General features: G+C 40.8%; 1 protein-coding gene across 1 annotated transcript in view; it reads left to right on the forward strand.

The window, feature by feature from the left end:
- ATXN10 (ataxin 10) overlaps window positions 1-17,388 on the forward strand; it is a 153,359-nt gene that overhangs the window by 107,264 nt on the left and 28,707 nt on the right. The window contains exon 10 of the mRNA XM_082350835.1: window positions 15,090-15,153. Coding sequence (XP_082206961.1) covers window positions 15,090-15,153 — 64 coding nt within the window. The remainder of the gene's footprint in view (window positions 1-15,089; window positions 15,154-17,388) is intronic.

The raw sequence follows: 17,388 nt of genomic DNA on the forward strand, positions 1-17,388 counted from the left end.
ACTGTGGAACTGCAGTATCACTCTTCTCTCTGAACCCTTTTCTGGGTATACCTGCTGTAACAGCTGTTACATGCTTTTCTTTTTCATGTGCTCTTCTTTTCTAGAGTGTTCCGCCTTGCAGTGTCTGGGGTGGGGGGCAGGGTTAGCCGTGGGCTGCAGTCTCTGAACAAGTCTGGGCACCTCGGCCCTCGCTGCCTCCCTGCCATGGCCCTCTCAGCCCTGCACTGGTGCTTTCCCTCCCACCTCCCAGCTTCCATTCCGAGGACTGACAGCTTCGTACCTTGGGCACTCGATAGACTCACTTCATGGGAATGCTGTCCATTTGTCTTCTTGAAGTTGAACTTCTCATCAAATTCGTCTTTGGTCTTCTCGTGGCTCAGACTGGGACAAAATGAGTATGTTGGGATTAAAATATTTTAGTGTGTGTATATTTATATGTATGTATATCTATGAATACTATGTAATTTTAACAGAACAAGATAAGAAATTTGTATATTTCACAGTCAACAGTATAATTTGTTTTGGAAGTAAGCTTCTTTTTTTTTTTTTTAAGATAATTGCAGCATGTTTTATTATATTTTTGTTTATAGCAATATAATGAAATCTTTTTTTAATTTTTGTATACAGCAGGTTCTTATTAGTTGTCTATTTTATGCATATTAGTGCATACATGTCAATCCCAATCTCCCAGTTCATCCCACCACCGCCCGCACCACCACCACCCACCGTGGAAATAAGCTTCTAAAAGAAGTTACCCTGAAAAATTATCACTGGGCAAATAATCTGATGATCACTTTAACTTTTAAAGGAAATCTTACCACTGTGCACTTTCAGTTATTGGTTATCTCCTTCCAGGAAAAAAACAGTTCATATTGCTTACAAATTAATCCTTTGGGAATGAGTGCTTACATTTGCCCTTAGCTGTCTGCACCCACCCCCCTGGGAGACCCAGTTCCCAGGCCTCAAAGACCATCTGTGTGCAGATGACCCCAAAGTACCTCTCAAGCCCAGACCCGTCCCCTAGGCTCCACAGTAGGATACAGAACTGCTCACATTCTCTGTATATGAAACGTAGAGGGTGTAACTGCTGACGTTCACTTGGACGCTCCAAGCACCTCACCCCTACCTGTCCCACACTGTGCTCCCAGTTCCCCCAGCTCCTCCCCACGTCTTCTCTCCTCTGTCTCAGTAAATGACACCACCCCCGTCCAGCTCACGAGAAACTTAGGATCTTTGAGTCATCTTTCTCTTACCAACCTCCATTCTAGAAAGCAATTTCTGTCCGGTTTACCTTTTTTTTTTTTTTTTAATTTATTTATTTTATTTATTTATTTTGGGCTGCATTGGGTCTTCATTGCTGTGTACGGGCTTCTCACTGAGGTAGCCTCTCTTTGTTGCAGAGCACCGGCTCTAGGTGCACAGGCTTCAGTAGTTGTGGTTCGTGGACTCAGTTGCTCCACGGCATGTGGGATCTTCCCGGACCAGGGCTCGAACCCGTGTCCCCTGCATTGGCATGTGGATTCTTAACCACTGTGCCACCAGGGAAGCCCCGGTTTACCTTTAAGATACATCTCCCATCAGCCTGATTCTTCCTGACCCTGCTGCCCCCATGGGAGTCCTAGCCTGCACCACCTTTTGATTCGTCTACTACAGTACTTCCTGACGGGCCATCCTGGTGCCACTCTTGCTCCTTTCCCCACAGCTCTTTATATGGCAGTCAGGGGTCATCTTTTTTAAAATCCAAATTGGATTGTTTCATTCACCTGCATAAAATCTTCAGTGGCTCATTTTACACTTAGAAAAAAATTAAATTATTTTCCTGACCTTCAGGACTGTATTTTACCCTGCTGAATCACCTTGGGAACTTATAAAGTACATACAATACATACATAGATGTATATATGCCTGGACCTTCACCCCCGAGATTCAGATTAAGTTGACATGAGGAGGGACCAAGGCATTGCTAGTTGTAAAAGTTCCCCAAGTGATCCACAGTAAGGACTGAGAACCACTTGCTCTGTCTTAAAGTTTAGTGTGCGTCATGTCGTCTGAAAGGCTGGTTAAAACAATGTCTGCAACCTTGTCTGCAGTCTGTGTCTGTCGATAGAGGAATGGGTAAAGAAGGTGTCATACACACACACACACACACACACACAGAGAGAGAGAGAGAGAGAGACAGAAATATTACTCAGCCATAAAAAAGAATAAAGTCTTGCCATTGCAACGAGATGGGATGGACCTAGAGGGTAGTATACTAAGTGAAGTAAGTCTGAGAAAGACAAATATTGTACGATTTCACTTAGATGTGGAATCTAAAAAACAAAACAAATGAACAAACATAATAAAACAAAAACTGAATCGTAGATACAGAGAACAAACAGGTGGTTGCCAGAGGGGAGGGAGGTGGGAGAATGAGTGAAGTAGGTGAGGGAGACCAAGAGGTACAAACTTCCAGTTACAAAATAAATGATGCACGGGGATGAAATGTACAGCATGGGAATACAGTCAATAATATTATAATAACTCTGTATGGTGGCAGATAGTAACTAGACTTACCATGGTGATCATTTTAGAATGTAGAGAAATACAGAATCACTGTGCTGCGCACCCAGAACTATCACAGTGTTGTAGGTCAATCATACTTCAGTTGTAAAACAAAAACAAACAAAACCACTGTCTGCTGAGCCCTAACCGCAGAGTTTCCCATGCTGTAGGTCTGGGGCGGGACCCGATGGCTTGCGATCCTGAAGAACAAGGGCCCAGATGACACTTACACTACCGCTCCCGGGACTGCAGAGGAGCCGCCACTCCCGAGGATCCTCCTCCTCCTCCTCCCTCTCCGTCCGCACCTCCTACCGTGCTACCATCGCCCTGCACACGGCCATGCGGCGACTTTCCATAAGTCATTATGCTCAGCTCTTTTCACCCTTGAGTCCGGGTGCTTCGGGTTCCCTCGAAATCTTTGAGCATCTGCCCCATTTTTACGGCACAGGTCTCAGTTCACATGTCACCATCTTGTAGAAAAGTCACCCTTTCTGAAATGCTGCCCCCTCTGCCACTCTCTAGTTGATCATTAGGAATTACCATAATCTGTAAATATATTTTTTAATTTGTTTACTTATTTCTTACCCATGCACTCTCTCCCTCTCATGCAGGTGTCCATCTGTCTGCCTCTGTCTGTTAAGCTTCATGAGCACAGGGACCCTGATTACCTGTATACTAATGGGCGTGTGGATGGGATCAGGCGTAAAGAGCTGTATTGCCTCCTTCACACACGTGTATTTTTTTCAGCAAATTGGCATCTAAGGACAAGGCAAGGGATGCAAGAATGAATGAAAGCTGCTTCGTGCAGTTGAAAACCCCAGTGTCTAATGAAAGAATCAGACCATCAATAAGTAGCTGTTGTCTACACTATGGACTTAATATAACCAGACTCAGTAATCTGACTGTCACTACCGTGGGAAGGAGCCAGCCACGGGCCTCGAGAAGCCAAGGAATATTATGTTAATTCAGCTCTCTCCACAGCATAAAGAGAGAAGAATCTTCTGCACCTCTCAGCATTCTTGTATGCTTTTGTTGTTGTTCTGCTCATGTGTTGGGCCAGAGGTGTGTCCTTTCTTTGGAGAGAAGCTTAAGTTTGCCAGGACCCTTCCGCTCCCACCTCTGTAAGGCCACTCTTGCCTGTACCAACCATACTCCTTTTTTTCTCCTGGACTCCAGGTAGGGAGTAGAGATTTTGCCCCCGGAAGACTCTTAAGTGGGCCAGACCAATACATGAATCAAATTAACTCCAAAATCACTTTGACCTCAAGGCAGAAAATTCATTCCATATTAAGGGACTCCAGTGAAAGGCCTAAATTCACTGTAATAATAAAATGCCCACAGGAGATACTCTATATTTGAATATTAATTCAATCTCATTATCAAATTCCCAGGGAGATACTAAAATCCAAAGATTACATTTCATTTTAAATTAAAGTCCAAAGACATTAAAGTCAAATTCTCTGCCCATGTGAGTTAAAATTCAAAGAAATTAAAGTTCAAAATGTATCCTCCCAATTTCTTATTCTGCTTAATCCCGGCTGGAGGGGCTCTTAACGCCTGCATGGGGTCAGGATTCTTTTAACAGCTGCAGCCTGGGTTGGTGTCTTGGGGTTTCACGAACCCCAAATCTCTGATATGCCTCACTTCTAAAAAGCGTTAACAGGGTACAGGCTTATCATGCACTGGCTCCCCACACACACCAAAGTCAGGAAACAAGCCAATTCCCAGTCTTCTGATCATTAACCGGAGCAAGAGTGTGTCCGTAGAAACCAGCACTTAGTGTTTGTTGTCAAGCAGCAGAAAGTCTGGGATAGCTGAGGGAAAGCGGTGGGTGTAGAACATCTTAGTTTCTGTTCACCAGCATTTCCGTTAGTCTGTGACAGTTAGTGGCCTACGACATTTGGGAGCAGTCTCCTCACTGATTCCCTGGGTCCTGCTCTCCTTTGTGTGCGTAATTCCAGGGAGCCAGAAGCATGCTTCTCCCAGCACCCTCTCCTGGGTTTTGTAGGGCTCCAGTCACAGTTTCTGTTCTAGTAGCAACTAAAATATCGATCCCTTTTCTAAAAGTCAGCTTAGGAGCAGTTAGGACTAGGTGCATTTTCAGTTCCCTTTAGATCTTTTTATCCTGACTGTCTAGATGATTATTTCCCATTTTATATCTGGGTAATCTGTCCTTTATGATTTTAACTGTTGCTCTCCCCAACGCCCCCCCCCCCCCCCGCCAAATTACTTTTCCTTAATCTAAATCTGCTGTTTGCTTTCTTTTGTTTTCCCTTCATCCACTGCTTCTGTTCTGGTAGAAAGACTGAACCACTTTTTTTTTTTTTTGTCCCTGGTTGTACCGGGTCTTAGTTGCGGCAGGCGGGTTCCTTAGTTGCGGCTCGCAGGCTCCTTAGTTGCGGCTCGAGGCTCCTTAGTTGCGGCATGCATGTGGGATCTAGTTCCCCGAGCAGGGGTGGAGCCCAGGCCCCCGCATTGGGAGTGAGGAGCCTTAGCCACTGCACCACCAGGCAGTCCTGAGACTGAACCACTTTTCACACCACTCTAACCCCTCTTTGTTTTCTAGAGACAGAGTGCTCCAAAGACCTTTCACAACTGCAGTATGCCATTCAGTTTATATTTCTACATCAGAGTGAGAAGACAGTATCCTTGTGTTTTTTTCTGGTCTTGGGAATCTCTCTAAATTTTCTCTTAGGTATGATATTTGCTGTAGGTTTCTGACACAAGCCATTTTCAAGTTAAAATAGTTTTCTAGTTTTCTGAGAATTAAAAAACTAATAGGTACTAAACATTATCTGATACCTTTTCTGTGATATTGAGATAATTATTAGTACGTTAATGAGGATAATTGCCTTGTAGATTTTCTGATCAACATTAAGATGATGATGAATTTTTAAGGTATGTTTAACTAATCTAATATTATTTCCAGGAATTTTGGGTGGGGTTGTCTTGGGAAGTGGTATATGTTCATAAATAGGCCTGTTGTTTTTCTTATACTGGTCTGTCTTAATCCTTAATCAAGCCGTAGTAGCCTCATAAAATGAATTGGGAAGCTTTCCCTCGTTTTATTTATTGTTTTATTGTTATTGTTTTTGAATAACTTACATACATAATAGATTACCTGTTCCTTAAAAATTTGATGGTACTTACTTGAACAGCTGTTTGGGTCTTTGACTATTTTTGTCAGTGAGTCTTCGGTATTTTCATATCTTTAAATTATTTAAAGTTAAATATTTAAAGTATTGACCTTTTCAGGCTTTCTATTTATTGCGTCAGTTTTTCTCAGAAATATCCATTTCATCTAGATTTTCTTTTTTTTTCCATAAAATTCATAATATTTTATTATTTTATCTGTGTTTTCTATATCTATTTCTCTCTTTTCATTCTATTCTTTTTAAATAGATACCTTTTTTCCTTCCTCAGTCTTTCTGGGGTTTTTCCATTCTATTCATGTTTACAGTGAGGCAGGTTTTGGTTTTGGTTCATCTTCTCTGTGTGTTCTTCCTCTCTAATTCACTGACTTTTGCCTGTCAATCAAGAAGAACAAAGATAAGAGTGATAGCAGGCTTCTCTCCAGAAATAATGCAAAACAGGAATCAAAGGAATGACATCTTTAAAATACTAAAAGAAAACTAGAATTATATATCCAGCCAAAATATCCTTCAAAAATGAGGGCAAAATAAAGACATTTCCAGACAAACAAAAGTTGAGAGAATTTGTTGTCAGCAGAACTGTGCTATAAGAAATGTTGAAGGCTGTTGTACCAGGTGAAGGAAAATGGTACCAGCTGGAAACCTGATTCTATACAAAGAAATCAAAAATACTGGAAAAACTAAATATGTGAGTAAGAATAAAATACCTTTATCTTCAATTTTTAATTTTTAAAAAATATCAGCTCTTTGAAACAATCATAATAGCAATGTATTTGGGGGTTTATAATGTATATAGAAGTAAAACGTGTGAGAGCAGTTGCCCAAATGTCAAGTGGTGTATACAGTTGTAAGGTTCTTACATTTATGTGAAATAGTATAATATTATTTGTAGATAGACTATAAAAGCTAAAGATGCATATTCTAAACCCTGGAACAACCACTTTAAAAAGAAAAAGGAAAGAGAGTTAGTTAATAAGCCAATAGTGGAGGGAAAAAGATGGAATATTTAAAAATACTCAGCCTAAAGGAAGTCAGGGTAAGAGGAAAAAGTGAACATGTTTAGGATGAAAAGAAAACAAATGTCAGAATGATATACTTAAACACAACTATATTGACAAGTACATTAAAACTAAATGGCTTATATCTTCCAATTAAAAGACAGAGACTGTTAGACTGGATTTTAAAAAAGCAAGACTCAGTTATATGATATGTAGTTATATGATAACTACAAGAAATATGCTTTGAATATAAAGATAAAGATAGATTAAACATGAAAGAATGAAAATGATATATCATGCAAACACATAAAAAAGGTGGAGTGGCTATATTAATGTCAGACAAAATAGACTTGAGATATACAGAGGGATATTTCATAATGATTGAAAGATCAGCTCATCAAGAAGACATAAAAACATGAACATGTATTGCAAATAGTAGAACTTCAAATACATTAAGCAAAAACTGACAGAACTGAAAGGAGAAATAGATCTATAATCATAATTGAAGATTTCAGCACTCTTAGTAAATTCTAGAACAAGAAGAAAGAAACTCAGGAGTAATACAAAAACTTGAACCCTGATCAATGAACTTGACCAATTAAAGTTTATAGAGCCCTGCACCCAACAGCTGAATACATATTCTTTACAATATACATGGAACATTCACCAAGGCAGACCATACACTGGACCATAAAACAAATCTCAATAAAATCGTGGTAATGTTTTCTTAGGTCAGTCTCCCAAGGCAAAAGAAATAAAAGCAAAAATAAACAAGTGAGACCTAATCAAACATACAAACATATAATCAAATGTATAAACGTTTCCTTTTGCACAGCAAAGGAAACCATAAACAAAAAGAAAAGACAACCTCCCTACTGGGAGAAAACATTTGCAAACGATTTGACTGACAAAGGCTTAATTTCCAAAATATACAGACAGCTCATACAACTCAATATCAAAAAAAAAACCCTATTAAAAGATGGGCAGAAGACCTAAATAGACTTTTCTCCAGAGAAGACATACAGATGGTTAATAGGCACATGAAAAGATGCTCCGCATCTCTAATTATTAGAGAAATGCAAATCAAAACTACGAGGTATCACCTCACACCAGTCAGAATGTCTATCATCACAAAGTCTACAAATAATAAGTGCTGAAGAAAAGGGAACCCTCCTCCACTGTTGGTGGGAATGTAAATTGGTGCAGCCACTGTGGAAACCAGGATGGAGGTTCCTTAAAAAACTAAAAATAGAATTACCATATGATCTAGCAATCCCACTCCTGGGCATACATCCAGAAAAGATGAAAACTCTAATTTGAAAAGATACATGCACCCCAGTGTTCATAGCAGCAGTATTCACAATAGCTAAGACGTGGAAGCAACCTAAGTGTCCATTAACAGATGAATGGATAAGAAGATGTGGCATATATATACAATGGAATATTACTCAGCCATAAAAAAGAATGAAATATTGCCATTTGAAGCAACATGGCTGGACCTAGGGATTATCATACTAAGTCAGGCAGAGAAAGACAAATATTATATGATAACATGTATATGTGGAATCTAAAAAATAATACAAATGAATTTATTTACAGAATAGAAACAGACTCATAGACAAAAACAACTTTTGGTTACCAAAGGGGAAAGCAGTGGGGGGGGAGGCGGCGATAAATTAGGAGTTTAGGATTAGCAGGTACAAAGTACTATATATAAAATAGATAAACAACAAGGATTTACTATATAGCACAGGGAAGTATATTCAATATTTTGTAATAACCTAAATGGAAAAGAATCTGAAAAATAGAGAACCAAATCACTTTTCTGTACATCTGAAACTAACACAATATTGTAAATCAGGTATAGTTCAATAAAGAAGAAGAAGAAGAAGAAGAGGAAGAAGCCATGTGAAGATGAAGGCAGAGATCTACTAGCCAAAGAACATCAGAGGTGGTCAGCAAACCACCAGACGTTCAGAGAGAGGCATGGAACAGATTCTCCTTCATAGCCCTTAGAAGGAACCAATCCTGCCAACACCTTGATCTCAGACTTCTAGCCTCCAGAACTGTGAGAGAATAAATTTTGTTATTTAAGCCACTCAGTTTCTGGTACTTTGTTACAGCAGCCTTAGGACACTAATACAATAGCCAAAGCAATTTCAAAAAACAAAGTTTAACGTGAGCTGCAACTCAGAAGGCTCGAAGCCCGAGGGGGTGGAGGCGGATGCTGGATGAGATGCACCATCTTGTATGAGATGTGAGTGTGCCCACCCACGGGGTGAGACCAATTACCATCCCAAGCACACCGAGGAAAGAGGGATACTTTTGGAGGCAGACAGACCTACAAGAGAATCCAGCTCAGCCCTCTAGCTGTGTAACCTGTGGAGGGTTCTGAGCTTCATGAAGTCTAGATTCTCTTATGTGTAACAAGAGAGTGGTGCCCACCTCACAGGGTTAAAGTGAGGATTACACAAGAAAGCATTCAGCACAGCACCCAGCACACAGTAAGGACACAGGAAATGGCAGCAGTTTGCAATATTATTTTCACTTGGTTTTGAGGTTCTATAGGATTCCTTACCATACTTGAAAAGGGCTGGACATAGTAATCCTTCACAGAGCACAAGCTGTTGTTCAGCAAAGTTTGAATATATAAACATACATTTCTGCAGTCATAGGAAATTTGGTAGGTATGGGTTGCTCTAAGTTAGTACTATGCTTTTCTTGACTGTCTCAACTCTCACAGCTCTGAGAATGGCTTCCTCTGTAGATCAGAGCCTTGTCCGAGCCTTGCCACACCCGTGTTGGTCGTGTGCTCGCTTCAGCACAGGGCTCTGCTGATCTTTGTGTGCGTGCTTCTGTTTTGAGGCGCTATGTTATGAACACATTTTCACCAAATGTTAAGTTACGTTGATTCATGGGGCGTTTAAATAGGAGATTCAGTCCTGCATTGGTACTGTGCTCTTGTCTTTCTTCAGGTTTTTTTAATTTTTGTATTTAGCGTTCAGTGTGAGAGCAGACAGAATAATTGAGGCTCTGTTTTTTGGTCAACCTAATACATTTTCCTGAAGAAGCTTAGATATTAATTCAGGTTGGACCCACATACTTTGCAGGGTGCATTCTCTGAGATTAGTATTGGCTTCAGTGGGAGAGGACAGTTAGCAAATCAATGAGTTGTCCTGCTGTTTACAATTCTTATTTCCAGAGGCTAAATGTTAGTTTGTTTAAGCCAGACTTACTGTCTTGTTGAGATGTCTTACATCGTGAAAGCGTTGACTGAGCTTGGCTCCTTGTTAGGAACTACAACTTGTGACTCATTTATTATGGGTCTAGAATCAGTTCCCAACATGTTAGGTAAACAAACAACTTCCTTGTTTTATGAAGTGTGAACAGAAGAAAACTTGTTAATTTCCTAATTGTTTCCCCCTCTCCTGACAGGAGCTCCGTGCTGCAGCTCAGCGGCAGCAGAAACTTGTAAAACTTGAGCTTGGTGATGACACAGAGCATCAGTCACTACTCCTGGAGGTGTTGCATCCTGGGATTCTTTTCCCAGTGACCGTAACCTGTGTTCACTCTTCAGTGTATATTGCGTGTTTGTCACGATGCCACTGCTGCCCTTGTCTAGAATAGTTCACTTACGTTATCAACATTTAATGAATTTCTATAAAAAATTATCTAGTATCATTTCATAATGCAGTGGTGTGAATGAGAAATATTTATCTAGGAAAGCAGACCCTCAGTTCAGGCATGGCTCTAGTGTAACCATGATTTTCAAGAACTCTTTAATTCACCCTTACTGCCTGCTTTAAAATGTCAGTTTTTAGCCTGTGATTTTATTTCCTTACCATTTAACATATCTGAGAAGTCTACTCCCCACACCAAAAACGAGATGTTTTTCTTGCACTGAATAAGAGATCCTTAATACTTTCTCACTTACCAAAAGAAGTGGTTTTTGAAAATAAATTTACAGTTTTGCCTCATACACAGTCGAATCGTGACTCGGCTCTGTGGAAGTTATCCTCCAGTTTTCCTCGTGCTTTTCTCGGGAGCCAGCCCTGAACTCCTTGCCCCAGCCAACTGAACTTTCGGTTCACAACACGAAATTGCCAACTACGCCGTCACCCCTGCGGCCCTGTATTGAGTCTTCACTGAGGGCCAGTCAGCACAGTAATCCATGCCATTCTCACAGCCACCCTGTGCAGTAGGTCCTATCATCCGCATTTGACAGGGGAGAAAACTAAGTCTTAGAGGGTAAACGACTTGCCCAAAGCCACCAGCTCAGAAGCGCTGTAGGGCCCGACTCTGTCCCCAGCGCCGGCTGTGCAGCCCTCGCTCTTCATCCCTGCGCCGCCGCCTCCCGGTTCCTGGAAGACCGCATGTTCCTTCCGATCCCCCAGCTCTCGCGTGTGCTCTTCCCCTGCTCAGAGCGCTCTCCACAGCCCCTTTGTTTCTGTGTTTAATTCCTGTTCATTCTTCTCACCGCGAGCTAAAGGTCACTTCTGCAGGGAGGCCTTCCCTGGGAGCCCCGTGCTGTGTGGTCCCCCGGCTACATCAAACACCCAGCTCCTCTGGCGTGGAGATGCACCCACGTTCCAGAAGGCTCTAGATCACACGTTTGCAAGGAGCTGGTGAGAGTCTGTGGCTCTTCCTTGCTCTCTGTGCCGGGCAGCAGGCGTGGCTCCTCTCCTGGGTCTCTCCGCTTCACCCCGAGACAAGTGCATGTGGCAGGAGCCCTTCTCTCCCATTTGCAGGCTTCATTGTTAACACCCTCATCGTGCGCGTGGGTGCAGGGCCGGTTATTGGACAAGTGGGGCTGTGAGGGTTGCATGGAGAAGCTTTGGATACAGTCTCAGGTGGGGCCGCTACCAGTTTGGCCATAAAATTTCCCTCTGTGCCTCTCAAAAACATGAGGTCCAACCCTCAGTAGTGGGCTAACCCTCCATGCCAAAGCTTCTCAGACTATCTGTGATGAAGAGCTAGCTATCTTCCCCCAAACCATCCTGGACCAATATGTTTATAAAAGATAATATAAATGAATTACTAGAAAACAAAAAAAATTTTTAAGACATGGAAAATTCAAGCCCAAATTTTATTATAAGATTCAGCAAACATAGCATAAGTATGTTAAATTGCTGGCACAGTTTCTCACTCTTTCACACACTGTTCTTGGAGACTGACAGTGCTCTCCAGACCTCACTTTGAAAAGCACTTATTAGTTAAGTGACCATGGGGAGGGTACCTAACTTTTGAGCCTCGGTTTCTTTATCTGTAAAATGGAACCAGTAATACTTACCCTGGCATTGTCAGAATTAAGTGAAATCATTTAAGTGTCTGTCATTGCCTGGTAGATGCTGGATGTCTGTTAAATAGCATCTCATTAACCACCTTCCAGTGCCTCGGGAAATTTATAGGAATTAGATTTCTTCTCTTCTTTCCTGCCTTCAGCAAGTCTGTGTATCACAGCCAACTGGAGATCTGTTTTCTTTCAGTTGGACCGTGGTGTTTAGAATCCTTAAGTCATGCTGGGAATGTTCATTGCTACTGGCTTGTCTTTGCTTCTGTGCCTTTTCAGTAAACAGCTAGGAAGTAAACATTTTTTAGAAAGAAAAGAGAAAAATGTATCATGAGTTTGTGCTAATATTTCTAATTTAAATGTAAACTACTTTGATTTGATACTTCTTTTTTATGCTAAAAATCTTGGTTCCTAATGACATAAATTACCCATTTGCTTTAAACTAGATCTAGGAATAAGGGTTCAGAATGCCAATCCCATTGTTAATGGTGCTGAGGCGACCTCATGCAGCTGTGGGACTGCAGTTCCATCTGAGCTCAGGACACAGCTCCCTGGGGACGTCCCGTCAAAATACTGTTTCAGTTCTGTGAAATAACTGTCTTTGTTTCACATGTTGTCGGATTAATTTGTTTCCATTTTCTGTTTTTATAACTTTATAAATTCATTTCTTCAAAATTGAGCTGTAATCGACATATAACAGTATGTTAATTTCAGGTGTACAACATAATGATTCAGTATTTGTATATATGGTGAAATAATCACCACAGTAAGTCTAGTTAACATGTATTATAAACTTAATTTCAAAAATTTCGTGAAGCATATACAGGATCCCAAAGTCAGAATTGTACAACTGGGTACATTCACAGAGGTCTCACCTCTGTTCCTGTTTCGTCCACTTCAGTCTCTGCTTTGCTCTGTAAATAACCTTATTAGTTTTTTATTTAACCCTTCATTGTTTTTTTAATATAAAATATCATCTGTTTCTCCTCCTTTATTACACAAAAGGTTCACATATAATCCTGTTCTGCACTCTGCTTTTTTCACTTAACCATTCTATCCTGATCTCTCCATAGCAGTACATTAGTGATCACGGTTTATTCGACGAGCCTATATCTATGGATGCTTGAGTTGTTTACAGGATTTTTCTTATAAATTGTGCTACATTCAACATCATTACTCATCAGAGCAATGCAAATCAAAACCACAATGACGTACCACTTCACGTCCACTAGGGTGGCTAAAAGAAAAGACAGTGTTATCAAGGATGTAAAGAAATTGGAACCCTCATACATTGCTGGTGGAATGTAAGATGGTACAGCCACTTTGAAAAACAGTCAAGCAGTTCCTCAAAATATTAAATATAGAGTTACCGTATGACTAAACAATTCCACTTCTCGGTATATAGCCAGAGAATTGAATACATATATCCATTCAAAAATAGGTACATGAATGATTGTAACAGCATTATCATAATAGCCAAAAGTTTGAAACAATTCAAATGTGTGTCAGTGGATGAATGGAAAATAAAATACATATGCAGATATTAGAATATTATTATTCAGCATGCTGATACACGCTTCAACATAGATGAACCTTGGAAGCATTACGATAAGTGAAAGAAGCCGGTCACATACTGAATAAGTCCATGTGTATGAAACGCCCAGAAAAGGCAAACCCATAGATACAGAAAGTGGGTTAGTAGTTGCTAAGGGTTGGAGAGAGGAAGAAATAGGACTGACTGCTGATGGGAATGGAGTTTAAAAACTCTCTTGGGGGTAATGAAAATGTTCTAAGATAGTGGTGATAGTGAGACAGCTTTGTGAATATGCTAAAATCCACTGAATTGTATACTGTAAATGGGTGAGTTTTATGGTATGTGAATTATACCTCCATAAAAGTCTTATAAAAATATAAGCTGTGCTGAAGTAACTAACCTTGTACAAACATAATTCCACGTGACACTGTATTTTTGATCCTAGAAATGGGATTACTGGGTCAAAGAGTAAATAACACGTGTGATTTTGCTACGTATTGTCCAGTTCCCTACCATAGGGATCGTGCCACTTCGCATTCACTCCAGCAGTGTCTGAGGGTGCCGTTTCCTGTCACCTTACCAGCAGCATGTGTTGTCACACGTGATGATTTGCCCTTCTGGCAGCCGAGAAACGGTATCATAATTTGCCTGCATCTTATTAGGAGCACAGTTGAGCAGATTGTGATATCTCTGCAGTCCATCCGCATTTCTTTTTTTCTGTGCCATTTATGTTCATGTATTTTATCCATTTTTCTGTTGGATTGTTGGTCTTTTCTCAGTTTCTACAAGCTCTGTATATATTAAAATATTAACCCTTTGCCTGTGATATCTTTCAAATAATTTTTACAGCTTTCAATTTGCCTTTTTAAAAAATGTAGTCAAATTTTAAAACCTTTCTCTATTGCTTCTGGATTTTGAGCCATAGTTAGAAATGTTTTCCCTGTTTCTGGCTAAGAAAAAGAATTCACTTACTAATTAACTGAGATTCATTTGTAGTTTATCCTGGTGAATAATATTAGGAAGAGATCCACTTTTATACGTTTTAAAGAAGCTTTATTGAAGTATAGTTGGTTTGCAGTGTTGTTTAATTATACTTTTTTATTTTTTTCTTTATTTTTGATGTAACTTTTTCAGCTATATGCATACACATACCCCCTCCCTCTTGGACCTCCCTCCCACCCCACCCCCATCCCACCCCTCTAGGTCGTCACAGAGCACCGAGCTGAGCTCCCTGTGCTGTACTGCAGGTTCCCAAGAGCTATCTGTTTTACACATGGTAGTGTATTTATGTCAAAGCTAATCTCCCAATTCATCCCAATTATACTTCTTTATATGGCTGTCCAGTTGCCCAACATGTTTGAGGAAGAGTGAAAAGAAAAATAAAGTACCACTTTTTGTTTACGTCTGTTTTAAAATATTTCTGGATTGATATAGGTGTTCCAGGTAATTGCACAAACAGTATTATTATAGCAGGGAGTAAGGAAATAAAAAAGGAGCAACAGATCACCTATGGTCTCCAGCCCTTCCCAGGCTGTTGCAGCGTGTCAATTTGTCTTCTCTGTTCTTCGTAGGTGAACGAGCTGGACGGCATTCCCCTGATCCTGGACAGCTGTAGCATTGATGACAGCAACCCCTGTATCCTTGATGTGACTCACGAGCGTTAGTGCACCCTCGGGGGCCTTAGCGGAACAAGGCCCTTGCCGGGTATTCATTCAGGAGGCAGCTGGCTGGCTTTCTTGGTGGCTCGTTCCTAAGAACTAAGCCACTTTCTCAAGGTTCGGGGCTGGAGTGTCACTCCTGGGGTCTGTGCAGCGTAGTGAGCTCAAGTTTTCGAGGTGACTAGGACATTCTAAACCAGCCTTCTACTACAGAGTGCCCTTAAGACTCTGAGGCAAAAGCTCATCCATGGCCCCTGTGTTCGCTGCATGTCACTGATGTCACCTTTCCAAACGCTGTGTCCGTTGGAGTAAATGTGAAGAAGCTTACATTTTTTTTCTATAGAGATTCGAGGTATCCAGTCCTCTGGAAGAACCATTTTAACACTAGTTTGGAGGCCTCTGAGACCTCAGGAATGGGGAGAAACGTTTCAGTGGCCCCGGATTCTGGGTTTGGTTGGGTACAGTCTTGCGACCCTCTGTTAGTGATGCTGGGGGCTCTGGCTCTTGCCCTTACCTGGTTTGACCACCCTTCTGGAGGGTGTTCTGCAGGGAACTTGCGTCTTCCCCCCCCACTCCACCAACCAAGGTCTTGCCCTGTCAGAAACTGATCTAGTACAGCGTTGAGGAACCAGGGACTGGATACAGCCTGTTAAGTTTGAGAGAGAATCTGTTTAACTTCAAGACCCTCCCTGGTGAGAATCAAACTCAGCCCAGTCCCTTGCCCTGGCTGTTGTGTGGCCTTGTGCTTCTTGCAGGTGGGGGGCAGGGGTGAATAAGGCCATTGCAAGGACTTTGAGATTGTAACCCTGTGTGAGACCGAGGAGGAGGGGAATTTTATTTTTAAAATGCCCACTGTGGTTTCTGTCAAGAAGAGAAAAGGAGCTGATGAAAATCATGTGTTTCAAAGTAAGTAGATTGAGAAATGCTTATTATTTGTGCTAAAGATACTGTCATTTGTCTGATCAGCAATAGAAGAAAATCTCCTGTTTTAAAGAGCATGATAGCTTATAAGCTCAGTCAGGGAAAGACAAATAAACAGCCTCAGAAGACTTTTGTTCAAGGTAAAACAGAGTCGGTTCACTGCATTGCATTATGATCAGGCACACAGGCTGTGCTCATTAGAGAGTTTAGAAATATTTTAGCCCCAAAAAAGGAAAGGAAAAAGAAGAAAGCTTTCTGTCACAGGAAAGCAGTAAAAGAACATTCAGGTGTAACTGCAGGTGTTGCATTTCCTGATGAAAAAGATGATTTATTGCAAACAAAGAAATTCACCCAGTTTTACTTTTATATTCCCTGAATTGACCTTCTAGTGAGAAAAAGTTGTTATTGCTAATCTTTAGACTTCAGCAAAGACCAAAAAATTAAAAGTCTGTTGCACACAGCATATCATAGTTCTGCCGATACGCTGCATGTGGCTCATGCTTACAGAGTCTTTTGTGTTGGCATCCTCCTTGCTGGATATTCATTCATTCATTCATTCGTTCACTTCTTTCAGGCAACATTTATTGAGCCCTTACTGTGGATTTACATACATTACAACACTGTGAAGCAGTTACTGACAACACTGTGAAGCAGATGGTGTTATCATTATCCGCCCTATTTGTAGGTGAGAAAATAAACTGAGAGAGCCTTAGTGACTTCTCCTGAAGGTCAGACCCAGAATTTAAACTTGGTGTGTACCTGATTCTTAGCTGCTTTCCTAAACTGCCTCCTTGTAAGTCACTGGGAGGGAACAGAACATGTACAGAGAAAGCACAGTAACATATTCACGTAGTGGAGAAATTACTCAGAATTATAAATTGAAAAAATTTAGGTGGACAATCTATATAGATAAATGGTTTTTTAAATGATAATTAATGAAGCATTGCAAGCTTCCAGAATCTCCTTTAAATTGTCAAGAAGAGGCAAAATGTTACATGTTTCGTGTTATGTACATCTAGTAACTCCTTGGACTTTTGTTTATAAACACCTACTAGATTTTCAAGACATACAAAATACACTTAACAAGATATGAGATACATACCAAAATATGAGAGCAAAGGGAGAATGATGGTTGAATGGTCAGAAATGAAGAAGTATTATAGCCTAGGGATTCAATTTTTAGATGTGAGCCATAAATTAAAACCTGACCTCCCTAGTGGCCAGAGCAAATAGGGCCATAACACAGATCACAGAATAAACCCACCCCATGCTCCTCCTCCACACTGTTGCT

The sequence above is a fragment of the Balaenoptera borealis genome (genome assembly GCF_965194805.1).
Source record: "Balaenoptera borealis genome assembly, chromosome: 13".
NCBI lineage: Eukaryota > Metazoa > Chordata > Mammalia > Artiodactyla > Balaenopteridae > Balaenoptera > Balaenoptera borealis.